The following is a 27,512-nucleotide window of genomic DNA, read 5'->3' as shown; positions in this document are numbered from 1 at the left end:
GAACCTGGGCCTTCTTGAGATGTGCTCCAGTAATATGTTTAGTGTGGGCGTTTTGCTAATGGTAATACATTTGAGCACCAATACCAGACTGCCTGTGATATCTTTACTTCAGGTGGTGCACTTGGACACTGGACACAATGCCAGCTTGAGTCACCAGCGATTTGACAGCCGCTTCTGCCCATGTGCTGTAAGCACACTTTACTTCCTCCGCCCCCAATATACCATTCTATCCAACTTGTGGGTTTCTTGTTTGAGGGTAACACCAGGCAGCTTCCTTCTGGCATTAGCCTAAAATTAAGTGGTTGTTGCATAAATGTTATGTCATTGGAATTTTCGTTTTCAGGAGAGTTTGCTATAGATAGTTTTTTTTACACAGAGGGTAGAGTGTTATTGCAAAGAGACTCCACTGTATCTCCCAGATATTCCAATTGTCTCTGTAGGGATACCAGCATATTTCTGCTCGTGTGTCCTCACTCCTCCTTGGGAGACCTCTTTAAATAAGGCCTCTGAGTGTCGTGTCCTGGGAGGAACCAACTTCCCACTGTCTCTTTAAGTACTCACAGTTCACACATTCTGAATATAATCCCTCTCCGGTCTCAAAAGCACTAAGACACCATCTGCTGAAAAATGACGAAACCAACTCCTACACGATTTTTTACATCTCTACCCTGAAGTTGTGGAGGTGGAGAGGGCCTTTGGTTAGTGTTAATGTGACAAAAAAGGAATTTAATAATGTCACTCACAGTGAACCACACCGTTGTGTGTTATTAGAAACGTCTGTGGCCAGGTAGGATGGTGCATATGTTGGCGAGTGATTCTCCTCTGGCAGTCAGTGCCACGGCGAATGTTGGTGCTGGAGTGCAAACCCTCTGCTGTGAAGGTGAGTGCTCGGGTGGGATCTGCTGTTTGCTCTGGCCAGGAGTGGCGGATAGTGAGTGGCAGTGTTCGCGTGAGCTTCGTCTCCTCTGAGTGAGCGATATGATTCGTGTGGGTCTGTAGAGGTCCTTCTGGTGTGACACTGAGTGAGATGGTGGCTGCAGAGTGCAGGGGAGATATGTATATTCCAGCGGTGAACCAGATGATGAATTTTAGAGCCGAGAGGCATTCTGTCTTCTCTGATCAAGAGTGGCATAGTGAATGCAATTGCTTTTACTGTGATGGAGATGGCATGTGTTAAAGTGTGACTGACGTGCATCTGCATGCTCTTACAGAAAGGACTCGTCATTGAGAAGAGAGACTCTGTGATCTCTCTCTACTGTTCCCGAACTCACATTGCTCCACATTCAAAAAGACAGGAAGGAGAAGAGGTAAATATGTTTATTGAGTAATAAGGCCCCCTCGGGCACATTCTTCTAAACACAGCTAGGAATAAATGGTCACTTTATCGCTATCTTTTGTGTATAAAACTTAAGAATTCTGAAGCTTCTGCTGTGTCGTCACAGACCCAGCCAAAACATTCTTGTGGCGAGAACATGGCCGTCGGTATATAGATGGTCCTCGTGAATCCACGAGCCTGGTCAAAGCCGTCATCTATAGAATTGCTCGGCTCCAAGTATGCCAAAGTGTCAATACCAATGTAAACGTTAATGTGAGCTTGGCATTAGACGACATTCGCAAACAGTCCGTGAGTATCGGATTCAGTACGCCTTTTGGCTCCCAGGCGATCGACTCTTCTGCAGCACTTGTACATAAGTAAATAATTCCATATCAGGCATGCAGATTTCTACATGGAATTACATAACATTAGTTAAGAACATTCCCTACTGCACCATCCCACTCTAGATAGAAGCCCCCTGTTCCTGTGAACAAAGAGACAATATCTCTCCCCCACCCCTAAACCCAGTTTCCTCTTTAAGGGCTTTTCGGAAAACATTCAATATCAAGAAGAGGTTTTTGGGGTCTTGTTTACACGAGGTCATCTCCTTTCCAGGCATGAATGCCTCTGAGCCCACCTTAGGGTAAGGAATGGGGGCTGGATGTATAGTCTGCCAGGTCCATGACAAATGTCTGTTTGATACGATGATGCCCCAAAAAATCAAATTTATATCTGGCAATAAAAGGAACAGATGAACTTTGAACACATCTTGAGGAAACTGGACTGTAAGCCCTTTATCAATTGGAAAAAAAGAACAGCTACTCATTTCTGGTGCTTATGAAATCCCTCTGGATGACAAAGCCAGACATTGACCACGATGCTTTTGGTGGGGCTCAATAGCTTCGGCGTAACACTAGAGACACTATGAATGCAAAGACAAGGGGCCTGTCAGAACCTTCTGAATGGAAATAGCAGTTTAATAGGATGTCAGTCCGTACACTCCAAAAGCATAGGTTACCATGAGACATGCTCAAGTATGGGGCATCAATCCTCACAGGAGAAGCAATTACATTTCCAGATGTCATTGCCTCCTTCTCCCCACCATTCTTCAAGAGCTTGAAAAAACATAGACAATGGAAAACTAACATAAATAAACAAATACATATCTAGAACAATCATCAGTTATATATTATGCAAAAAATATTTCATAAATCTAAGTATAGAATAAACATTTAGATTGCTTTGTAACTACATCTACAAGGCACAAAATTCTGATAATAAACGGTGTTGGTCTCTATTGACGCTTAGAGGGGTTCACTCTTTCCTCCTCTTTTTTCTTCTTTCATTTTTACACTGTACTCCCTTCTTCTTCACCATTTCATTACTCGTCCAAATCTGTTTGCTTCGAACTGCATATCTTACTTTCTCCACCTGTGTATGTCTCTTTGTATTATGTGTTAAATGTCCACTCCCTATCGCTTTCACACATTAATTTTTCAAAACTCATCCTTTCTTTCTTCCCACATTCTTGCACAAGCTCTTTCTTTTGATACCCACACCTGCTCTGTCCACACAGACATACACCCTGCCTTTTTCACCTTCTGCATTTGCAGTCCTCTGTGTTCCATTGCTAGGTAAATACCATTTTGCATTCTTCCCCCATATATGTGTATCACCATTTTATTGAAAAAAAGATGCTGATCCTTCAAAAAGCAAGAACTGGTAGTTGGTAGCTAACATTTTATTATTGATAAGGATATGGAAAAAGACTACCACTGCTAAATTTCAAGCCCTTCAGGAGATTAAAATTTTTGGGGTGAATTGTAGTTGGTGTTAGACTTCAGCAGAGATGTGGACATGGCACTTCTTGATGAATAATTCTCAAGCTATCATGTTATCAGTAAAAGAGAACCACTCCTTGTTTATGTTACAGGAATTGTTGGTTGCCTTTGACATTGTGGGTCACCCAATACTCCTGCTCAAGAGTAGTGTTCGGGTCTCTTGCAGAATAGTGGCTCCACTCTTTTAAGATTGAGAGACAGTCAAAAGTAATTGTTGGGGTGATACTGTCGCCATTGTCTTTAGTTATCTGCAGTTACCCTCATGGTGTTGTGCTTTATCTCTGTTTCATCGACTGGTTGTATTCATGGAAGTGAGTTTTATTTTCAATTCTATTGATGATGCAAATATGGCGTTCCAGATAGAGGTATGTGGTGCATTAATCAAGTGTTCTGTTCCATCCAAGTGGGCTAACTGGCTCAAGGCAAAATGGGACCCTTATTATTGCTTCCAAATCCACATATGAGTAAATAAATGTCATAAACCTGACTATATGAGTGACATCTTCCACTGTCTGTAGACGTAAAGGTCTTGGGAGTGACACAAGATCCTAAATAACAAGTGCAGACACATTAATACTATAATTTTCTAGTTTCATTACCATAATTAGTTAGTTATAATGATCCATTCCAGGTAAAAATGCACAAGAATCCAATTTCTAGAGCAATTGTGGAAGCCAAAAACAGCTACTATAACCCTATGCTGTAAGATACTTATAAAATTGTAAATTCACAAGGTAAAAGTGATCCAGATTACAATTGCTCAAACCCCGATTAATATTTAAAAGAGGGAGAATATTTACGCATTCTGAGGCGACTTTGGTGGCTGCAAGTTTATGCATGTACACAATTTAAGGCCGATTGGTTGCCCTATAAGGCCTATCACAGCAGTACTCCGACCAATCAAAGACATAGATTTAAAATGCATGCCTCAAACAGATTGTTTGAACTGAGGGAATAAGATCTGGCTAGTTTAGCCAAAGCCAATGTCAGAAACTTTTCTTCTTCCTAACCGCTAAGTAATGGGACTGTTTTTCCAGATTCCATAAGCAGAATTAGGCCGTTTTTTTAGCCTTCAGAAAAGTGATTAAGACTTTCTTTCTGATTTCTTTTCCATGCCTACTGGGCCGCATATGGATGCTCTCCAGAGTTTGTTTTGCTTTGCAAGGGAATACGATCATGACTCCCTTTTGCTATTCCTTCAGTCTTTCTTGGAGCAGTAGACATTCATTGCAGTACAACAATTGATGTAAAGTCATCCTGGGCAGAGATTTAACCAGTTTCTCAGATTGATCCACATACACAGAAGCCCCTATGATTTTAGCCTATTGATGCATGTTTATCTACCAAGTGAGCCATATAACTGCATGCTCTATTGTGTAATAAGGTATACAGTTATGTGGGTAATATCATGGTCAAGACCAGTGGCCATCAACTATTGGAAGCAAATGATTGTTAAGGAAAAATACTAAGTTTGAGTTTTTTTCTGTGTTTGAGAAGATCTTCAAATTTGTAAATGGCATTTGAAAGAGTTTTCCAGATCCTGTCTACACTAGGAGGGATTCTTTTTCAGTGCAGCACAACTACCAAGTACTGGGCAGGAGAACAGAGATTTTAAGATGAAATCTATCTGATTAATCCTTCTCCAATAATGGTGCTGATGACCAATGACCAGCACCAACAAGCATTTGCAGAGCCGAAAGATCTGAGGTTTGTGTGGTGTTTGGATTGTGTATGCACACGCCTTAAAATGCTATCCATATTATACTAAATTGCAGACAGAAACATTTGAAAATGGATGCCACTGAAAATAAAGCAACCTTTTTGCCTTAGCAGCAATTTCTCAGATGTCTTTGTCAGCTCTCATTCGTCAGTAGTAATGGTCTGCTTCCCCTCTGATTTTAGATGTAAATAGTACATATGAGTTTGAGTGGAAGAATAAGGATGCACCCAAACATCTAAAGTTTAAATACTCCTGTGGGCTGATCCAAAATATGATTGACAATGTCTCAAGCGAATGTCTGAAGGATCTGGTGGGAAAGTGGCAGGGACAGCTGGGCCAAAGTCCCCTAAAATACAGAATACGGAAGAGTGCCTATGAATTTCAGAATTCCATACACGTGAGTCCTAAAAATAGGCAAGGCATTCATTGATTGGGAGTTCCATGGAGCCAAATGAGCGACAAAGAGTTCTGTTCATATTGCGAAAGACCATTACAGGTCTGGCTGTTTATTTCTGTATTCTTGGAAGCCTGTCAATCATTTATATACTCTTGCAGTCATTTAATCCAGCTATTGTGGTAGCAGCACATTTGATTGTGTCTTGATCATTTTGAATAGTCATGGCAGTAGGTTTTTTAGCTATGGTCTGATAAAAGGACGAGAACTGGTAAAAGCCATGTTTATTTCGCTCCCACTATCATTTGGGCCCATTATAACTCTTGATCATGTAATGATGACCTCTAAAGGTCTGGCTGTGAATTTATATAGTCTGTTGAGCAGAGGGGCTAAAGATGTAAACTTGTAATTCTTTTTCTTAATTGCTGTACATGCCTTTTACCTTTCTCTTGCAATGGCACAGTCCTACTCACTCAATTCAAAGTGAATTTTAGAACCATAAATAGGTACCTGTGTAAAAATATCTCCAAATACACAAGGATTCAGAGCGCTATAGCATGCTTGTTAGGTGTAGACATAGTGGGTACTGGTACTGGCACACATTCTTTCACTCCCCATATAGTCTATGGCACACGTCTACCCTCGCACACATCTCCGAGACTTTGTATGCTCTCAGAGCTAAACATCAGCCTGAACTTTTCAGCTGACCTGTGTTAACAACTTTTGCATATCTGGTGAATAGTGCACTCCGATGGCACGGAACAAATTTTATCCGCAGCCAAATATACACGACTGTTCCTCGCACACTGTCATTTACTCAGGCTCGTCAGTCTAATCTTCTGCAGCTATCTCCTGGGATGCCACCAAGGGAAAAAAAATAATAACACCAAAGGCATCACAAAGAGTAAATGAAAGGCAACACAGAGACCAAACGCAGATCAACACAAAGACCAAACAAATGGCAACACACAAAGAGTAACAAGAGGAGCAACACAAAGAGTAAATGAAGAGCAACACAAAAGTGCCACAAAAGCATCACATAGAGTAAGTGAAGGGCAACACAAAGATTAGAAAACAGCGAAGCAAAGAGCAACACAAAGCCTAAACAAAGGGCGAACCAAAGAGTAAACAAAAGGCAACACATAATAATATGATGTGAAACACAAAGTAACAGGAAAGGCAACAGAGAATACACATTGCAACACAGAAGTAAATGAAGGACACCACAAAATGTAAATGTAGACAACTCATAACAACATGAAGGGTAACACTAATAAAGGAGCAGTACAAAGAGTATACATAGGGTGGCACATAGTATAACTCAATGAGTAACAGGAAAAAGACATGAAAGGAACAGGAAAAATGACGAAGCACGACACTGAGGGCAATATATGGAAGAACGTCATCATTCACAAATTCTTTCTTTACACATTCCATAAAAAGTTTGGACTCTTTCTCGTCTTATTGCAAAATGTAGCTCAGGTATCGGTTCATTCACGCATCCTAGCATTCTCCTAGCCTACCTCTCCCTGATTCCCCACTCAACGCCCTACGTCTCTTTTGCTCCTTGGCAGGCAGCTGCTGCTTGTCTCTCTCAGCAGACCAGGCCAAGGAGTTGCAGGTTCTCGAGCCCTCCGGAGGGGAAGCGCCGACGTCGCTAATACGTGACATGTTTTTGGCTCAACACACACAGCCCTCTTCTCCTCATAGCTCTTTGATAATGAACAAGTCTCAAAAGAGCTGCACTAACAGAGAGCAGATCTCCTGTCCATGAACGCAAGCAGGTGCAGCCGCTGCTTCCAAAAGGCTCTGTGGTTTTATGAGCAGCTGCCAAGTTCTCTAGGCTCTTCCCCGGCAGCACCGAGGGAGGTTATTGCCCTATTCAGATGAGCTGGCGCCTATCTTCACAGCCTGGCCCTGCCGCCTGCTCCTGGCACAATGCCGCGATGCCCTTTCCAACATGGCCGCCCCTCTTCCCTCTCTCTGGTCCTCGCGCCCCTCAGTCCCTCGTCGCTGGCATAAATGAAAATATTGCATATGAAGAATACTACATAACGACTGCTGGTCACGCCGGCCCAGCACATCGGCCGGCTCTTACAGGATGAGCACAAGTGCCGACAGCCAAGAAATCACGCCCATGCCCCTTGGCGTTTATTTCTAGATTCTTCTCAAGGTTGAGTGGTTAGACCGTGGCAGCCAGGCGAGGGTGCTAGGAAGGGAGCTGGCCGCCTGCCTCCTGGTGAACTCACGACTTCATTGTGCATATTGGAACCACGATGACCAGAATGACGGTGCAAGCTGCGGCGGCAATGAGGGCCGCAATTTTGCACACCTTGGCCCGTCGGAACTCTGCCTCTTTGCGCTTCAGCAGTGAGTCATAGCCGGGCGTGTAGATGTCTTCCATCCAGTATTCCAGGTTGTTGGGGTTTAACGATTCTTGACCCTGAAATTGAAAGAGTGGGAGGAAGGGTGAGTAGGTTTAGCATCGAGTTTGAGCGAGGGGCTACAGTAAGGTATGCAATGCTGTTGTGTTACTCTTCGCAGGTTCCTGTTTTGTATTCATTTTCCCACTCGCACCATGCTTCTGTTTGTCCAGAATATCATTACAGATCACTGTATGTTTTTTTATTCTCTAGGATGGAGAGAAGCGTGTTCTCACAGATCAAGTCTTACATGGGTTTGAATTTTACCCCCTCACATCTGTTTCTATTTCACCAACAGGGGCAGAGCCTTGGGAAAGGGTGCTCCATGCTTTAATTTATCTTCTGACTCAGATGCTTTACAGTGACCTGAAATGGTGAAGTATGACGGGGATAGAGTCTACACATAGTCATGGGAATTACATCAAGATTTGGTAGAGGCATGCAAGACATGAACATCTGAGACAGAACCAAGCCACATGACTTTAGGAACCAAAGCATGAGACAAGACCCTGCCTCATTTTCAGCCGGGGAACAGCGATTACAACGCGGTTATTACCACGCTGTGCAGTTACATCGCATGCGTTACAACGCATGCGATGTTACAACGCTATGCCATTAGAAAGCAAGTCTGTACATCGACTTGCGCTAGATGGCGTGCTAACATTAGAAATAGTGTAGTTTACTATCCCAACACCTTCCCTACTGTTAAGTAGACGGGAGTTGGAATAGTAAATTACACTTTTTTAATGTCAGCACGCCATCTAGCGCAAGTCGATGTAAAGACTTGCGTTCTAATGGCATAGCGTTGTAACATCGCATGCGTTGTAACGCATGCGATGTAACTGCACGCATGGTAAAAACCCGCGTTGTAATATCATAATCCTTTTCAGCCACAACAGGAGCAACAGAGATGCAGGGACTTAAAGAACGACAGCATTACAAAGGTTCGACCCCTTTGACCCTTGCAAATAAGCTGTCTAGAATCAAATGTTGAATCATTCAGGAAAAAGGTATAAGGCAGACATATGGATGAAGTATAGTACAAGAACCCGATGGCCTGAATATCTTCTGTCAAAAACATTGTGTCGTAAATATCATTATAAATATCACCCCATTGGAGTAAATAATAGAAAATCTATCCCCGATGGAGCCATATTTGTGTTACCAATATTTAGTTCACAATATTTATGTATTGGTTACCCATATTCTGGTATATAAGCTCCAGCAAAACTAATCACATCATACATCAAGTACTTCCCTTCTTCAGAAGGGAGCCTGGCAAGGTGCTTGTGTTATACAGGACACGTGAAACAGATTAATGTGCAATACGGAATAGTCCTTGCATCACAGAATGTCTAACCCTGATTTAGTGGCCTTCTTGTACTGCAAGACTAAAAAGGTCATGCAGGGAGGGTGATCCTATCATTTAATATCTTATTCTGACTTAATGGGGCAAGATGACTGGGGGATCTCCTACTCTGATTCACAGTCAGACACATTTTGTGTTTACGTCACACAGTAGTACCCTGTTTTAAAGGGCAGTTGACATGGTGCCCACATTGAGCAGAATAGTAAATCTTTATTCGGGAAAGATTGTTATGTCTGAGTGCTCACGTCTCATAGTGATTTAAGGGGCAGGGCTGGCATGGTGGACAATCCCATAATATCTAAAACCGATATAGGGGTCAGCTTCCTTGCTACTGACGTCACACATCTAATGCAGGGTCAGGGGCAGACTGGCATAGTGCCCACATAAAAAATTTTCTTCCCGTAATTTAGTGCAATTCGGCAGAGCAGCCGTATAAAAAAAAAGCAGACAGTTCAGACTAGGATTATACTCACATGCAGGTCCAGCGCGGCCAGCTTGCACTTCTCTCCAGAATGCCTTGTGTATTCCTCGATGGTCCACGAGGGTTGGGGTCTCTTCACCTCCGACATCTCAGTGAGGCGCATGTCCGTGTAGAGCGGGTTACTCTTCATATGTGACTTGAGGGAGGTAGGATAGGGGTGAGGGCTGAAGACTTGTTCTACCAGGAAGGAGTCCTTGGAAGGCTTGGACGGCTTAGATGCTCTGTGGGACTGCCGCATCTCATACTGTCTGTCCGTCTGCGACATAGAAGAAGACATGCAGTTAGTATCTGATGACCACAATCGCATTACATCATTGAGAATTCCCAATACATCATTGAATCTCCCTGTACATCAAGAGAACACTGCATCACTTAGAAGGCCTACTTTCACCAAGATGATTCCTCCATACGATAAAAGTACAGTGAATCAGTAGCCAAACCTACTTTTACTAAGAGTACTTTGCATCCCAGATTATGCATACCTACTCTGAGAGTGTGCTGTATAAGTAACAAGGAGATTATCCCTTAGAAATAACCATGTCTACCTTTAATAAGAGTACAGCACAGCAAATCACGGACTATAATTACATACTGTGATATTACACTGCAACAATTACCGTACCTACATATAGTGGGAGTACTGCGTTTATGTACCTAACCTGAAGGTTCATAAAACTTTCAAAATAATTAAATAAATAAATACCACTCCTACACAGAACTCGTGTGTTGCGTTAGTTCTGCTCATAAAGCACTGATTTATACTTGGAAGTCATCGTAGCCATATAGAACTAAGTGCAATCAAAATTCAAGAGATAAACTGCTGACCATAAAGCCAGATCTTTCAGACCCTATATAACTGCAAACGGTTGGAGGTGATGCAGTGCTGAATGCTAAACAGCTCTGCAGAAGGGTTGCTTGAAACCCAAAAGAAGGTCCATCCAGTTTAGTTTGTTGAAAAGGAGGAATTTTCAACAGGAGATTGGATGCACATCTTAGCTTTCTAAAGTTTTCAGAAGGAGAATATGTTTTAGGGGTATCCATAACATAAATGGGAGGTATGCTATAGAAGACGTCGCCAGTGAGAGAGAGACTTAAATGTAATCACAATGAAAGAGTACTCTTTACGGAGGTGACTAACTAGTCATGACTTGCTGGTACTCTGAAATAAGCACTGGCAAACCAATAGCTCTCGATTTCTTTGCTGCTAACGCGGACCTATTGCCTTTGACAATGGTTTTAGCCGATGCTGTTCAGCATCAGCAAAAAGAAAATATAATTGCTTTTTCCCAATGGACTGAATCGGCAAAAAAATAAAAAAACACTGAAGACACCAATCTTGCAGTAGGAATAAACAAACATTTTCAATGCAAAAGGTATCGCATTACAGATAGTTTGAGGTATTGGCATTGCAAATAATAGTGTAACGCCAATAGCTCATACTTTCAGTAACCCGAGACCTAGACCTAGTGCATTGCAAATGCTTGCTCAGTGCAGTACCGCAAGCTGGTCCTAGAGGTCCCTAGTGAGCAAGGCACCTGCACTGCTTGTCTAGGTTCAGTACCGCAAGCTGTTCTTAGAGGTCCCTAGTGAGCAAGGCACCATCACGGCTTGTCCAGGTGCAGTACCGCAAGCTGCTACTAGAGGTTCCTAGTGAGCAAGGCACCATCATTGCTTGTCCAGGTGCAGTACTGCAAGCTGCTCTTAGAGGTCCCTAGTGAGAGAGAGCGTGTCCAGCCTGCAACTGCAGGCAGGAGAAAGCTATTTCAGAAAATAGTGCTTAGAGGCTGTAATTAAAGCCTACTGAGTTACAACACAAGTAACGGGGTGTAGCCATGGGAGGTTACAAAATAAGACAAGGATGTACTAAGGAGGGACTACTAAGCCTATTGACCACTGAACAGCCACAGTTTACAGTGAACAATGACACAAGCGAATAAAAAGTATGGGCGGAGAGTGGAGGGAGCTTCAGGTCCCTACCTGAATACAGCATGCCTCGCAGTGTGGAAATTTAGCTTGTAACTGAACATTATCTGCGCCATCTTGCCTCTCCCCAGCGCCACGCGCAGCGAATGCACGGCCGCCATTTTAGGCGCCCCACTCTCTCTCTCCCCGCTCATTGCCGATCACCAGCGCGCCCCTCAGGCGCTGCGAACATCCCCCGCGCGCTGGCCACCCCCGCTCTCTCATACATGGGCCGTAAAACCTCTCCTTCTGCGCGACCCTGCCATGGAATTGCACCCCGTGCCTGACCAACACCTCCTTTCATCCCATACATGGTCATACATCCTTTCTGATAACCCCCCCTTCCTCCGCGCCCGATTGTCCGAACCGATCCCAGGCCATCACCTAGCCCTGCAGATGCAGTTTATTGCCCCTACTGTAAGGGAAACACCCCACATCAAAGGGATTACAGCAGATCAAGGCCCCCACCCCCTGAGACCCGACCAGTCGCACACACCCCCGGGAATTGGCGGAATGTCCAGCTGTGTGATAGCCATCTCCTACTGTGTGAGGGGTGGGGACTTCCACTGTAGATATGTGTGGGAACGAGCTTAAAGTGGGGATTCTGAGGATGTTTCATGCATCAAAGTGATCTCAAGAATGTGCCATGTATGATAAACCTGCAATAAAGTCATAAACGTGTGTATAAGAGACCAGGTCTCTGAGATGCAGTTAGAGCACCTCGTGACGATACCTTGCTGTCTGACCTGATGTGTTCTCCTCCGGAGAGAATAAAACTTTGTTTCCTGCCTTCCAGTCTCCGGCGCCTGCCTCTCTGTTGATTTATCATCGAATGGTATAAGAGGCGATTACCGCCGGGCAATACTTGAAAGGTTACCAACTACGACTGCCGCTACCATTTAACAATTGGCGTCCCAAACGTGGGGCCCATCAGCGACACGTGGATCCAGTGGGAGAGGTCCCGACGACAGAGTGAACAACTGCAACGATCGGGAGAGCTCCTGCCCGATAGACCCTCGTCTGGCAGCCGATCATCCGAACTTCACTGGTTCCGAACAGACCTCTCTCGAGTGATCTACGGTCCTGACTGGGAACCATCAGGAGTGCCGCGGCAATAACGGAGAGTAGAGGACGATCGGGCGCTGGAGGCGGAAGACGAGAAACTGTCCATGCGGTCCGGGTAAGGTCGTGAAACACGACAAATTGCGACACGATTGATTGATTGATTGAAAATACTAGTATTACTTATTGATTGTTCTCCTTGAGATATTCGCTGTCTACAAACGGGGAAGAGTAGAAATACTCTCTCTTCCTTTGCAGATAGTGAAGGGTAGGTAACGCAGACTTTTGTCCCCATTGTAACCCGTCGTGCCTATTTTTATCTCCCCACTGATTGATTGTCCGAACATTGATTGTTTTGAAGGATAGTGCTCTTTGAGATATTCTCTGTTTGCAAATAACGTAGAATAGGAATATTCTGTCTAGTCTTTGCAAATAGTGAAGGGTAGGTAACGCAGACATTTGTCCCCATTGTAACCCGTCGTGCCTATCTCTTTCTCACCATTGATTGATTGATTGTCCGAACACTAGTTGTTCGATATTGGTTCTTTGGAGGTATTCTCTGCTTGCAAATAACGTGGAATAGAGATATTCTGTCTAGTCTTTGCAAGCAGTGAAAAGATAGGTAGTGCAGACTTTTGTCCCCGTTGTAACCCGTCATGCCTATCTTCTCCCCACTGATTGGTAGTTGGTTCTGCCCGGACCGCTTATTAGAGGTGAACCATCCAGCTCCACTGGAAGACACCCCTAATAAGGACATATTTACTAAATATGGATTAGTCGCTGTAGCTTACAGCAAGCTAGGGCATAAAAATCGCTATAAAGAAACAAAAATAATCTAGTGAGACCAGTAGACCGCTGACGGGATCCTTTTTGACCCTACAAACACAAGAAACGCTAGGAAATAGCCCTTTACGAGGAATTTGAAACTAGGAGGAGGAGCCAAGCCCACGGTCGAGGTAGCCACGCAGCGCCGAGGCCCTGGCAGCGCCAAGGTGGAGTCCACCACGTTGTACTGGTCTTCCCATTCTCTGCTTCGACCGGCAGCGAAGGGTGCCCTGGCAGGGGGGAAGCGATGCGGACGGGCCTCCCCCGCCTCCCCAGGTGGAGGCTCGCCAGCAGAGAAGGCACCCCTGCCGTTTCATTCGCCGGCCAGCTGAGTTGCACCCAGCCGTTTCGCTCGCCGTCCAGATGAGTAGGCGCCCCTGCACTCACCGGCCAGCTGCAGCAGGACAGCCATTCACGTCTTGCCTGCCGGGCAACCACTCAGGTGCGGGTCCACTAAGATTGCCATTAGCGTTTGACTCGAGAAGTAGGCCCCCGCAGCCGAGTGATCGGGGGACCCACCCCGGTGGCTGTAACGAAGAGCTGCTGCTGCTGCTGCCTCTGGACTCTGGCGGTCGGTTCTTCAGATTCAGGCCTGGCCCACCGAAAGACGGCTCTGGACTCGGAAGCTTGTCTGCTCGGGCGTGGGCCCCACCCTTGAAAAACACCCTCTCAACTTTGCAGATTCTGCGGGAGTCATTGACATTCGACTCCCGTGGACTTCCGGTGGGGACAACCGCCGCTATTTGCTTGCTTATTCCACATTAACCTGTCTTTGCCCCGGGCGGCAGCCATCTTGCCTCCGTTTGGTGCCATAAAAGAAAGACTGATTCAAGGCGTCGGCGGAAGAACCCGCCTGCTGTCCCGCCCCAAGGACGGACCACGGCATTGCTACAAGACCGCGGTGACGCCATGCTGACGCAAGCTGACGCTAACGAAAGTTCTCGAACTACCGAAAGGGATTCTGGTCCGGCAGCTAGTTAGTGGGAAGACTTAGACTGTGCACTGGACCCACCCGACCTCGCCCCAAAATAGCGCCAATGTAGGAGGGGCCTGCAACTCCTTATGGCGTCCCGGTTACTTGACATTTATGTAAAAAAAAGATATGTATGCGATGTTTCCACACATGATGGTCGGAGGGACGGGGAGGGTACTGAATTTATGCTAAAGTAGTGTTGCTCATGATACTCGACGCCTCTCACACCGTGGCCGGCCTGTAGCGGTTGTAGGCCCGTATTTGTATACTGACATTGTTTTAAATAAAGGGCTTCTTAAAGGAATTACGGAATCAGCGTCATGACAAATCATCTAGGTTGGTAAAGGTTTTGAATAAATGATTGTTACTCCCAAGCAATAGAAAGCAGATAATGCAGACCCTATTTGCCTGAATTTTTTTTGATTGACGGAATTTGTACCTGTCACACCTGTCTTTTTTCAAGAGTTGTCAGAAAATGGTCGACTGTAGCTTAAGGTATATGCCGAATGCAAGGTACGGTATCTTGCACCATAATATACGACCGATTGAGAAATAAATGTACGACTAGGGAAACCGAATTTAGGAGATGAATGAAATAGAGCATCTTTGTATAATCGAAAGAAAGAATAATAGGTCTGTGGTATTACCCACTCCTGCGGCTAGCCTGGTACGTGGTAAGTAGAACTTTTTTCGTGTCTACGCGCGCTAATGTACTTTGAATGCTGCGCCCCCCCCCCCCCCTTCTTCTCTTCCCTATAGGCCACATCGGAATTCCGACTGGAGAATGGAATGAACATGGACCGCACCGTGCTCAATGTAGGGAAAAACATAGACAAACGTTGTGGGATGGTGAGTGAAGCACAGACCACCACTGGGAACGTGAAAAACTGTATGGTATAACTGTGCGTATGCGCCCTGATTGTACGGTATGAATGTGTACGTATTGTATATGCCTGGATCGCTGGAGAGAACGTCGTCGTATGGACTGAGACGCTTGTCTATCGACCAAAGGGAGGGGAGTAAAAAGTCCGACACCCCCCCCAAAATGAATTACGGAAAATACTGAAAAATACACAGCACACGTAGAAAAAAGGGACAGGAAAAGAAAGGCCCCCTTTTCCCTAATTAGCTCTGTGTCTTCGTCTTCAGTTTCTGCGCTTGGTGTGTGTACTGTCATGTCCTATCCGGTATTTGTGTGTACGTGAACGATGAGTTTATGTTTTTCCAGCCTATGTTTCTTTACGTAAAACTGACCCGTGCTGCTCTGCGTTGTGTGCACACCAAGTAGCCTATAATCATACACATTTATCGCTCTCTCTCTCTCTCTCTCTCTTTATGTCGCACGTTTATCAAATAGCCTACTTGATGCGCACGCACTCTCTCTCTCTCACTCTCACTCTCTCTCTCTCTCTCTCTCTCTCTCTCTCTCTCTCTCCCTCGCTGAAGGCTCCCTTGCCCTCTTTTTAAATAAATGACGACACTGTACCACCCCAGTAGATATATAATTGGCCTAAAACACGGCGGTGTTCGAACAAATTGACAGAAACAAAAACGACCGTACTTTACCACGTTACTACCTCTCCTTTCTGCAAAATGTTGAACTTAATTGGCTGAGAAAGAAAGGACAGGTAAGACGACTGATGTCTCCCAATCTGGCCCTCATCACAGGGACTATTTGTCAGTGGTTTTCGTTTTTAGAGCTCTTACGACACCATCTCCACTGCCCAGAATTGCCCCCGCCCAATTGCTCCGAACTAGAATGTCTAAGCACCCCGTCCTCCCAGAATCACCCCAGCTCTGTACTAGCCGTCCCAGAGTATTCCGAACAAAACAGCTGATGACTTTATTTTCTAAAGGTACATCGCCTAAGCTGATTAGGGTTACCTATTGTCTCCAGCAAGAAAAATGTTTAGCTTGTGTCCCTCCCCGAAATAGATATCTGTGAATCCATGACAGTAGCACCTCACACTTTTTCATAAACTTAGCAGTCCTCGGAGGAAAATGTGTATTAACAGAACTTGTGTTAAGAAGAACGAGTCTCTACCGGAGAAGCCGGTTCGAATTTTTGATAGACCAGAAAGTTGACAGATGTCAGGCTTCCTGCCACGATTATAGGGCACAGGAATCGACACCTAGCAGGCCAGACGATGGAAATTTACAGGAACACCCACAGAAACCTGCACCACAGCAATGATTAATAAATTAGTAACACACACCGACATAAGAGTTAATAGACATCAATCATACAGCGACCGATAAAAGCATTTCCCCAACTACTCGGTGGTTGGGGGAGAGGATGAAGTGTGTAAATGTCTTCCCTGCCAACTCTCTAAGATTTTGTTTCTTGTACTCATTCAAAGATAACCTGCGGCCATCGGAAGAGAGGGGTCGGACGTGACGCACAGCCTGGCTACGGACCATGGAACATCTATGGCATCGACCAAGGGGGAGCCACGAAGCAAAGGGATGCGGGACGAGGCACCATTCACAGCATGGAAAGCAATAGAACGAAAGGCTATCCCGAAGCCCCCTGCTCGCTGATCAGCTCGTGCCTGAAGTCCCAACCCGTCGGGCCCGATTGATGGGCCCAATGCTGAAAGATTCTGCTCTCCTTGGTCCGCCTTTGATCCGATCCCACTCCACCCCCTCTTCCCTCGGCCTCCCAAAAGCACCCCTATTTTTTTTGACATTGACCTTACAAAAGAAAAATGAGAAGCGGGTACCCCGTCTCAAGGTACCTACGATAAGATCAGTCAAGGGACAGGACAGAACAGGACTGTGATCCAAGAGCAAAGGATGATCACACCCTGCAACGCGAAAAAAAATCTGGATTTGAGCTGGACCTTAGCTCCACCGCCGGTGCTCAACAGTGCCAACGAAAGAAGAAGAGAGAGCTTACCAGTGATGTCTCACTGCAATAAGACACTGGAAAGCAGAAACCCCCCCCCCTGACTGTAACCCATGTTGAGTTGTATTCCTCTCCCAACCACTTTTTGATTTGACTACCTCCCAATCAAGTTTCCAAGATCTTTTATCGGTCGCTTCCAGCTACACACTAAATAAATGAGGAAACATTAGCTTTTTATAAATGACAATTGTATAGCATCAACCGTACACATGACTATGCTGTTTAGCTTGATCCACGCGAAGTCTAGGCCTTAAGTAAATGAGCGTAATTATCCCTTGTTTTACCGAACCTTTTTTCAAGTATCGAGTTTGTGTTCAAGCAAGTTTCCCTCCACCTATCTCCGTGTCTGATATCTGATGCAGCTAATGAAATTCTGTATACGCTACCTCCTCGACTGTCATGTCAACCACATGTAACTATGTACAATTGTGTCAGATTGCTCCCGTCTGTCCTAAGACTCTGTACTTTTAAGGAACGCATGAAAACATTTACGATATTATGGCTAAAAGGTTAACGAAGGTGAATGTCGGCCAGACAAGCTGGCGAGATATGTTAAAAGGGAGGACTGTGGAAATTTAGCTTGTAACTGAACATTATCTGCGCCATCTTGCCTCTCCCCAGCGCCACGCGCAGCGAACGCATGGCCGCCATTTTAGGCGCCCCACTCTCTCTCTCCCCGCTCATTGCCGATCACCAGCGCGCCCCTCAGGCGCTGCGAACATCCCCCGCGCGCTGGCCACCCCCGCTCTCTCATACATGGGCCGTAAAACCTCTCCTTCTGCGCGACCCTGCCATGGAATTGCACCCCGTGCCTGACCAACACCTCTTTTCATCCCATACATGGTCATACATCCTTTCTGATAACCCCCCCTTCCTCCGCGCCCGATTGTCCGAACCGATCCCAGGCCATCACCTAGCCCTGCGGATGCAGTTTATTGCCCCTACTGTAAGGGAAACACCCCACATCAAAGGGATTACAGCAGATCAAGGCCCCCACCCCCTGAGACCCGACCAGTCGCACACACCCCCGGGAATTGGCGGAATGTCCAGCTGTGTGATAGCCATCTCCTACTGTGTGAGGGGTGGGGACTTCCACTGTAGATATGTGTGGGAACGAGCTTAAAGTGGGGATTCTGAGGATGTTCTTTCATGCATCAAAGTGATCTCAAGAATGTGCCATGTATGATAAACCTGCAATAAAGTCATAAACGTGTGTATAAGAGACTAGGTCTCTGAGATGCAGTTAGAGCACCTCGTGACGATACCTTGCTGTCTGACCTGATGTGTTCTCCTCCGGAGAGAATAAAACTTTGTTTCCTGCCTTCCAGTCTCCGGCGCCTGCCTCTCTGTTGATTTACCATCGAATGGTATAAGAGGCGATTACCGCCGGGCAATACTTGAAAGGTTACCAACTACGACTGCCGCTACCATTTAACAGCAGAGCAGCACATGCGCTGCCCAGGCTTGACCTAAAAAGGAATGACCGGCAGCAGATTGCAGCTGCTGGGCCCTCCTTGAAAGAAGTAAAATGTAAAGAATAAAATGTGTAGGGGTGGGAGTCAGGAGGGGAAGTGTGGGGAAACAACATTGGAATGGATGGGTGGGCTGGTGGGGTAGCGGTTAAAAAGTAAATTTCACGGAGAGACTATAGCTGAAAGGGCATGTGTGGTGCATGAGGAGGAGAGGAACAGTTACACAGGGGAGCAACAGGGAGCTGGAGAGCAATGAGAATGTTGGGGTTAGGCAATTCAAAAAATGATAGTAGGACCAGCAGGAGTGGGAAAGTAGTAAATGGGCTGGTAGGATGGGAGCAACATAGAAAGCAAGTGGGGGGTGTTTTGAATTTGAGAGGAAGAAGCAAATTAAGAAGGAAGCAGAAAAAACAACATGCTTTCGCATGGCATGATGAAATGAAAAGAAAACACTAGCTCCTTAAATGTAAGCAGTGGCAGGATACAAGCCATTCAATCAAAAGAATGGTAAAGATGCTATGCTGCAGGGGAGGGACAAACACAAGGAGAGGAAGGAAAGTCCTCGAATAGGAAGCAAGTAAATGAAAGTGAAAAGAAAGCCAGCCACTGGTAAACAGTGGACTTGCCCAAAACCACAGTAAGTTTTTGGTGTGGTCCAAAATAATTATTTTGACAACAGTGTATGTGAGACCTCCAAAGCTATAGGTGGGGCTCATACCCGATGCATCCCATGCAATTAAAATTAGGATAATTTCATGGAACACAACAGTTTTTGCGAGACACTCGAGTAACAGAATGTATGATTATTCTTTTTCAGCATAAAGCTGGCCTGTGCATGCCAAGTTGTGAAACCTGAATTCTTGTTACTTTAGCCATTTCATAAAAAAGTCTTCAAGCTTTGGTAAGTGCTAAGCTGTTGAAATTTAAATAAAAAGCTTATCAAAGAAGTCCTTTATTTTAGCAGGAATGCTCCCTTGCCTGTGCAGAGATGGGAGCTGCATCCACATATCCTCTTTTATTAGCTACGATTTGTTCCTTCCCCTTGCTTCTTTGTGGCAAGTCTCAAGGCTGGACATCCAGGAGCTTGGAAAGGAAATGAAGTGGGTCACAGGAGATTGGCCTCCCTCCAATCTCTGTTGACGCCTTTCCTGAGCATCCTGACTTCACACCAGGGCTACACTCGATGGCCTACAAGCACCGACAGCAAATAGGGCTCACAAGCACTGGCCAACTATACAACACTGAAGGGATAATCTCCTTTGACAATGCTAAGGCAGACTTTGGGCTCCCGGAAACAGAACACGTCTATTGTCTTTAGGTCTGACACTGGATTAAGCATTCATCTGTGAGACCAGGCATACAGCGATTGCTCACCCCAATTGAGAAGTGTCTCCTTCTAAAAGAGGGAGACAAGCGCATTATGACAGAACCATATGCTCTCCTTATGGAGCCCACGTCTGGAGAGAAAACCCCAGGACAGAGCCCAGGACAGAGACCATGGGAACATAAAATCATGTGACTCTTGACACCAAAGGACAGGGCGGATATATAGTACAGAGAGTGACACACGACATGTAATGCAGACAGTGTGGAAACAACCACTTAGATACTTAATTATTAGTACCTCACCCCGGCTACAATACACAGATGGAATCCGGCTCATAGTGACACTCACTTACTGGCAGGGGTACGGGTCACAGGCACCCTACTGCACTTATTGTGGACATGCCTGAAATTGTCACTGTGGGCGGCCGTTATGTGTTCAGGTTGAAATGCTTTCCTGAAATCGGGTCTTCCGCTGCCAGACTTAAGGGCAACTGAAGCCAGGATGTCACTACACACTAAAATATGTGATAGGCAGGTGTCCTCAAGTAGATATCACCATCGGGAGGAAAAAGCCAAAGGCATAAAAAAAATTCCTTGCTGAAGACCTTGAGGATAGAAGAAAACCAGGATTCTGATGGAGACTTCTAGCCACAGATACCTCACCATTTGAATATTTCCCAGGCGTCAGACTGGATCTGGAAACCTTTCTATAGTATCTCTGAGCACCGAGAGGTGGTACTGTACACCTCCACATGGATGCTGTTCCCACTCCAAAAGTGACATGCGGGGCCTATATAAGCGCTACCCTGCCCACTGATATGAGTTCCCTTCTTTTTGTGCCTCTAGATGTGGATCCGGAGCTTCTCTCATTTCTCAGAGACAGCTTATTTGCAATTTTTCTCCAAATTTCTCAACAGTGTGCAAGATGTCATCTCCTAAGACAAAAGGTTTTAAACCCTGTAAGAACGGTTGCAAACAGATGTCTTTGACAGATCCCCACCAGGTTTGCCTGAAGTTTCTGGGGTCGAGCCGCAACTCCAAGACCTACAGCGACTGTGTGTCAATGAACCAGAAGGCCACCAGGGAGGGTGAGGTGAAACTTTGTCTTCATGCACAAGATGCCGCAGCGCCAGGACCGCTCCAAATCCCACTCCACGTCCAAAGCTCGATCTCGGGGGCGTGGCCAAGATGGGAGCACAGTGATATGTGTTTCTCTGTCCCTCCACCCGCCCGCCACCAAAACAATGTATTGTCAGGGGCCGGGGGAGCTTTGGGAGTAGCAACACTGAGAGTATAGCGGCCTGACTCTCCCCACTCCCCCCATCCTTAGAGGTGACAGCCACCATGCCAGTTGGGGAGGATGCAGAGGCAGTGCGGTGTGTGCCAACACAGGAGCAGATCATGCCCAGCGGCACTCAAGATGGCCACCACCAACGATCCCCGAGTTGAGCTGGGAGGAGCCTGGTAGCCCAACAGATCATGGGGCATTTTCACAACTGCCAAAGCAGGACATGAGTGATTGGAATGCACTAAATCCAAGTGGAGGTGAGCCGGGGCCCGGAGTACACCTGCACACAGCGGCCTGCAACAGCGTAGCCAATGAGAGGGCCCACCCCTTGGGTTGATCGAAAGGACAGGAAGAGTGAGGCCCAGACAAAGGGGAGGCTCATCCCCTGAGACTGCCCCCTGTCAAATAGCGGACATGTGCTTTGCCCCTCTATCACACACAGTACAAGCAGGCGGTAGTGCTCGGGGAGACACAGTGCCTAGGCCAGCCTGCGGTGTGGGGTAACTTAGTGAATGCCCCTCACGGGCGGTGAGAGGCCAAGCATGGGTGTACAGTGGATGGGGCCGAGGCCGGCATGCTTGGTGAAGATGGACTGGGGGAACAGACTTGTGCACATATCAAGCATAGTGGACGGGGATGAGCAGACTCCTCCACCCGCGCCAGTTCCCCTGCACTCTACCCGAAATGGCAGCCACGAGGGTAAGACGGAATGGAATTTTAAGGACATGCTCACTTGACCCCTAAGCATGCGACAGCATGATGGGCAACCCTCCCAGCAGAGTGCCCTCCAGGAGGACAGGGGTGAAGCCGCAGCTCCCCTGATTAGAGCATTCATGGAGTTGTTATTCGACTATCCCAGAGCAGATCTCCACTAGATGAAGCGCAACGTCTATCTAGATGTGGAGGCGATCGGCGACAGGGTCTCGACACTGGAAGGCAATGAGACCGCGAGGGGAGAGAATCTGAACACCTGCAGTAGGACATCTTACACCTCCAAGAACAGCAAATAGTGATTCAGGCCCACTTAAAGACCTAGAGAATCGGTTGCCCAGGAATAGCATATGTATCCATATGGTGCCAATGGGTGCAAAGGGGCAGACATAGTGGCCTACGTGCAAACCCACCTTCAGCCAGATCCTGGGCTGAGGCACAAGACTCCAGTACAGCTAGGCAGAGCACACGGGTAGACTGTCCTGGTTCGAGGGGTCTCACCCAGCCAGATATTCTCACATGTGTGCATGATTTCCAACTCAAAGAATGGTTCAGAGGCCACATACTTGCTCTATACCAGAACCTCTCCACACTCATGCTACAAGGACGCTGAGACTTTAAACCAATTACAGACCATCTTCACGATATGGGGGTCTCCTAAAGCTGTACATGGAGGTTAGGACATGTAAATGCTATATTGTGTAAGATTGTGTAATATTATTGTTCTGTAATGTTATTTTGTATTTGGCAGGGTGGGGGATTTGATGTGGAGATCATAGGGGTGGGGGGGGAACAAGGGGTCAGGTAATTTATGTATAGTGAGGTTTTAGTTTTGGAAGGCAGTTGCCAGGGTTAATAAATTGTGATATGCACCTGTTTCAATAAAGCAGCCTTTTACACACACAAAAAATTGGTCTCGTGCTGGCTTGCCCCCCTCCCTCTCAATCCCTTCTTTTGCCTCCTGCTTGGCACAGTTAGCTCAGCTCCATGCTGGGCTGGAATACCCTGTGCAAATAGCAACACTCACATTTCATCAACTTTCACAGCACATTGAGATGTGGTAAATATAGATACATACAGAAAATATTGTAGGCTCGAGAGAGCCATAGCAAACAATGCATCGGTGTATAAGAACAGGTTTTCAGCATGCATTCAAATGATAAAGAATCCTGCCAGTGACAATGTAAACCTCCAAGCCCACCCTGTCATCCCATTGCACTACCATTTCATGCATTTGAAAACTCACCTTTGTCTCAGGCACTGCCCTGGCTACTCCTCATCTCTATCTACCCTTTGTGAAATGGTCACTAGGAATTTGCGGTTTTGTCTACAAGCGTATCACTGCATATTAGCCTTGTCAGATGATGAAACATGTTGCTATATGATCCAATTTCTCCAAGCAGCAGTCCAGTCTAGGAGATCGATGCTCTTAGACTAATTTATTTGCTGCATCAGCAGTTTGATGTATTATGCACGATTTTATGTATTTTATCGGCTATCTTTTATGTGACGTTATATGTATATTTATTGCTATTTTGCATTTGATTCGCTTTACTTTTCTGGCTGGTGGAAGTCGAATAATGATAAATCTGATTGATTGATTGGTCACTCGTTCATATCTCTTTTGTTTGATAAAATGAATTTAAAAAATGTGTAAGACGTGGGACTATCAGCTGAGGGGGTGAGCCCCAAGTGCAATGGGGGAACCACAAAAGTCGCTAAATGAACCTGTTCTTAACCCTCAGGTAACTTGACACTAAACAGTCAGACCTAACTTAGAGGCAATGTTGAAACTATTATGCAGTACTAAAACAGTAATAAAGTCAAAATAAAAATCCCAAAACATATTACATTGAGTAAAATTCAAGAAACAAAATGAAACAAAATTACAAAAATAAAAATAAGAGGAGCCAGAGTTATAAATTTTAAAGGTTTTAGTAAAAATAGCGCCAGGAAGCTCAAAGTGCCAGTAATGGTCAAAGGTCATCGTAAAACAGGACCTAGACAAAATTTGGCGCTGACTGGGAGGGAGCGCAGGCCAGATACAGCAACCATGATTGGTGCCAGCCTGCTTAGAGGCGCAAAGGAGAGGCAGGCCTAGGTGTGATCTGCATCTACCAGTGTTAAGGTAGGCACCCTTTGAAGTCAGAAAGGGGCTGGATACAGCCCCAGGCTACCCTTTCAAGCTCATGCAGGACTGGTGTTGCAAAGTCATCCTGTGCCCTGGGCACCCCCCAACATTTTGCTGACTGGATCTGGTGGTAACTGACTCTGACTGATCCTGGGCTCTGTTTAACCAGGCCCAGGGCCAGTGCCAAGCTAAAAGGAACACATTAGAATACAGTTGAGACACCCAACATACACTAGGGTACACTATGGTATGGTGGGGTACCCCTGTAATTGGCATGACCTACCCCATAAGCCTCTAGTATATAATAGGGCAGGGGATTGAAACTACCTAGAAGTCCCCAGTGTCCTGGGGCATGGCAGTTTAGAGGCGAGCAGATTTTCTGCACCAGCATGTATGCAGTGCTGAAGCCTGAGGTCAGTTTAAAAGCAGCACTGGTTGCCAGGACTGCTTTTAAACCTTAAATTGTGCCCAAACTCGACTTTGTGGGTAGGGGCACTTAAAAATGAAAAGCCTACAATGTTTTTGCAGATTAGGGACCCACAGGGTCACCCCTCGGTATCCCTGGGGTGGGGGAGGTCAGTTATCTATAAGGTACACCCTTATAAAATGAGTTTTTATATGCCTGGGTAAAGTGAAATTTGACATTTCACTCCCCACATTGTGTTAAAGAGCTGCTAAAATTCGACTTTGATGCTAGAAGAACTGGGTAAGGAGGATCTGCAATATTTCTGCAGATTCAGAACCCCTAAAGTCTCCCTTAGTTGCACAGGGGGTGGGGGGCCTGTAGAGATAATGGAAATACTTATAAAATATTTTTTTATAAGCCCTGGTGCTAGAAAACTGGCCCAAGTCATTTTCCCCATTGCAAACCCCATGGCCCATAGGTTAACATGGTAGGAAGTTATTGATTAATAAATATTGATAGGAGAGGACTAGCCGGACCATTCAAAGACTTCCCAGAATGGTAGTAGTAAATCCAACAATATTATATTGTTGAATTTATTCTAAAGTGTACATACAAGAAGTTATGAGACTTTCTTGTTTGTAAGTCCAAATTCAGCCTTCCAGTGGTCTGCCCTGATTGGTCAGAGTTAAGTGGATTAGCCAGGCTGCTTTGAAGAGGTGATAAAGAACCACTCTGCTGGGAAGGCAGTGTGCTGGTCTATAGGTATGCCAGGCCATGAGGTGGAGTCGTAAACTATGCTCTTCAAAGGCAGAGGGGAGGCCTGGGTTTTAGTTTCACTCTGACACTCTTCACCCAGAGTCAGGATAGGCTTAAGGAAGGTATGTGCAGATGGTAGGGGGAGAGTCCATGGAAATAAGCCATCCCAGGGGGTGTGTTTAGCCAGCTCTTACCTTCTTGCTGGAAAATCAGCCATTATGGATTTGGAAGAATGATGCACTCTGGGACAAAATAATGCCCACTCTACAGGATGTGGTCATAACTATGAGGAGTTGCCCGGCTCTCATTGGTCAGAAGGGACCTGGTGCTTGACCCTGAGAATTTTGAATAAGTATCTGAGAGGAGCAGAGCCCTCCAGATCTGCTGCTTGAAACTGAATGAAGCAAGAAGTGCCCTGCTGAAAAGATTTTGCTGTGCAAGGAACTCTAAGGCCTGACCTCTGAAGACTGCACCAAGTGAAACTGCAGCCTGTGGATTACCGTGCTGCCAAAGGACTGAAGAGTGGAATTCCCTGCAAGCTACAGGTTAACAGAGCTCACCTGGACAGCCTCATAAAGAATTCCCAGCCTGGAGTACCAGTGGATTTTTAAGGGTTTTGTTCAAGTGGATTGCGGTATTGAAGTTTCACACTTTCAAGGACCCTCTTGGAGATTCCAGAACCTTGGACTGTGTGTTGGATACTTTGGGACCCACACGCAGAACCTCAGGAAGGAGTTCTAACTGGACACGCCTGCTGGAGAAGGCGGCACAACACAGTGGTGAGATATTCTCCAGAACAGTTTCTAAAGTTGTGTCCATGTCAGGGAAAACAACATGACTAAAAGGGGCACTGCTGGTTTCTAAGCCCTAGAAAGTGACTAATCTTTAAAAATTCATATCTCTGGTTCCCTGCAGTGTTTTTTTTTCATTTTGGTGTCATTTAAAGAATAAAAATATTACCTATTTTGATAAATTGGTGTTGGATTTTTATTTTGTGTTGTGTCTTAATTATTTACTGAAATGGTGTTTTTAAATGCTTTACATACCTGTCTTTGAAGTTAAGCCTCTCTGCTCGCAGCCACGTTACCAAGAGTTGAGCATAGGAATAATTTTCTAAGACCTCTGCTGGGTCCTATCATGTGTTAGTGGCCTTATTGCCAGTGGCAGACCTACATTTGCCCCTACCAATAACCCACTTTCCAACAACGGGGTACAGTACCCACAGGCCATTGCTTAGAGGCGCAAAGGAGAGGCATGACTAAGTGTGATCTGCATCTACCAGTGATAAGGTAGGCACCCTTTGAAGTCAGAAAGGGGCTGGATACAGCCCCAGGCTACCCTATCAAGCTCATGCAAGGCTGGGTACGGCCCCCCCAGGCCATCATGAGTGGGAGAGGAACACCCCTCCCCACGCCCAAGGCCCTTTGTCCACTGTCTGGGAGGACATATCTCACCCCAGGTGAGCCATTCACAGTCATGGGACACTAGCAGAAAAGCCCCTTTGGTTTAGACAAGAAATGACAACTTTTTAAAAGTGCCATTTCTAAAAGAGTAATATATAGTCCGATTTGACCATTATGTTGCATTTTACATTAATACTAAAAGAAGTCCTTGAATTATGGTTTTAGCTGCTTCGAGACTAAACTGAAGTTATTCATTATATGTTGTTGTAATGTAAACCAGTGTGTTCATATGGGAGCACTAGCCTTGTTAAACTGATAAATGACTTTTTTATAGCGCAAATTGACCCGAAGGTATCAGAGCGTTTTACATAGCACCAGTTGCGTTACATGAGGACACATACATTTTTGTTAGGCACTTAGGGGATTTTTCACTGTCAGGGCATGTAAAACATGAAATATATAGACCTTACTTTTGGACTACCATGGACCCTGACCTGTGGGCATTTAGGACCTACCTTAGAGCTACATACAAATATTAAAAAGGACAGCTTCGGCCTGGCAAAAAGTCCCACTTACCAGGCCGGAATGGCAGTTTAAAATTGCACACACAAGCTGTAGGGGCAGGCTTGGAGATATGCTTTACATGGTTTCCGTAGTAGGGAGACACAATGAGTGCTGCAGCCCACTTGTAGCATTTAATTTACAGGTCCTAGGTACAAATAGCACCATATAATAAGTACTTATTA

At 45.7% G+C, this 27,512-nt stretch overlaps 1 protein-coding gene across 1 annotated transcript in view; it reads right to left on the bottom strand.

Annotated features, from left to right (window-relative positions):
* Positions 1-1,302: 1,302 nt before the first annotated feature.
* Positions 1,303-27,512, bottom strand: part of MINAR1 (membrane integral NOTCH2 associated receptor 1) — a 256,782-nt gene continuing 230,572 nt past the window's right edge. Inside the window, exons 3-4 of the mRNA XM_085644700.1 lie at positions 9,536-9,799; positions 1,303-7,713 (exon numbers count right to left, since the gene is read on the bottom strand). Of these exons, the coding sequence (XP_085500826.1) occupies positions 7,516-7,713; positions 9,536-9,799 (462 nt within the window). The 3' untranslated portion in view covers positions 1,303-7,515. The remainder of the gene's footprint in view (positions 7,714-9,535; positions 9,800-27,512) is intronic.

Source organism: Triturus cristatus, chromosome 3_1, assembly GCF_964204655.1.
Source record: "Triturus cristatus chromosome 3_1, aTriCri1.1, whole genome shotgun sequence".
In the NCBI taxonomy this organism is placed as follows: Eukaryota; Metazoa; Chordata; class Amphibia; order Caudata; family Salamandridae; genus Triturus; species Triturus cristatus.
Note: the sequence above shows the minus strand (reverse complement) of the source record. Positions and strands in the feature narration are given on the sequence as shown.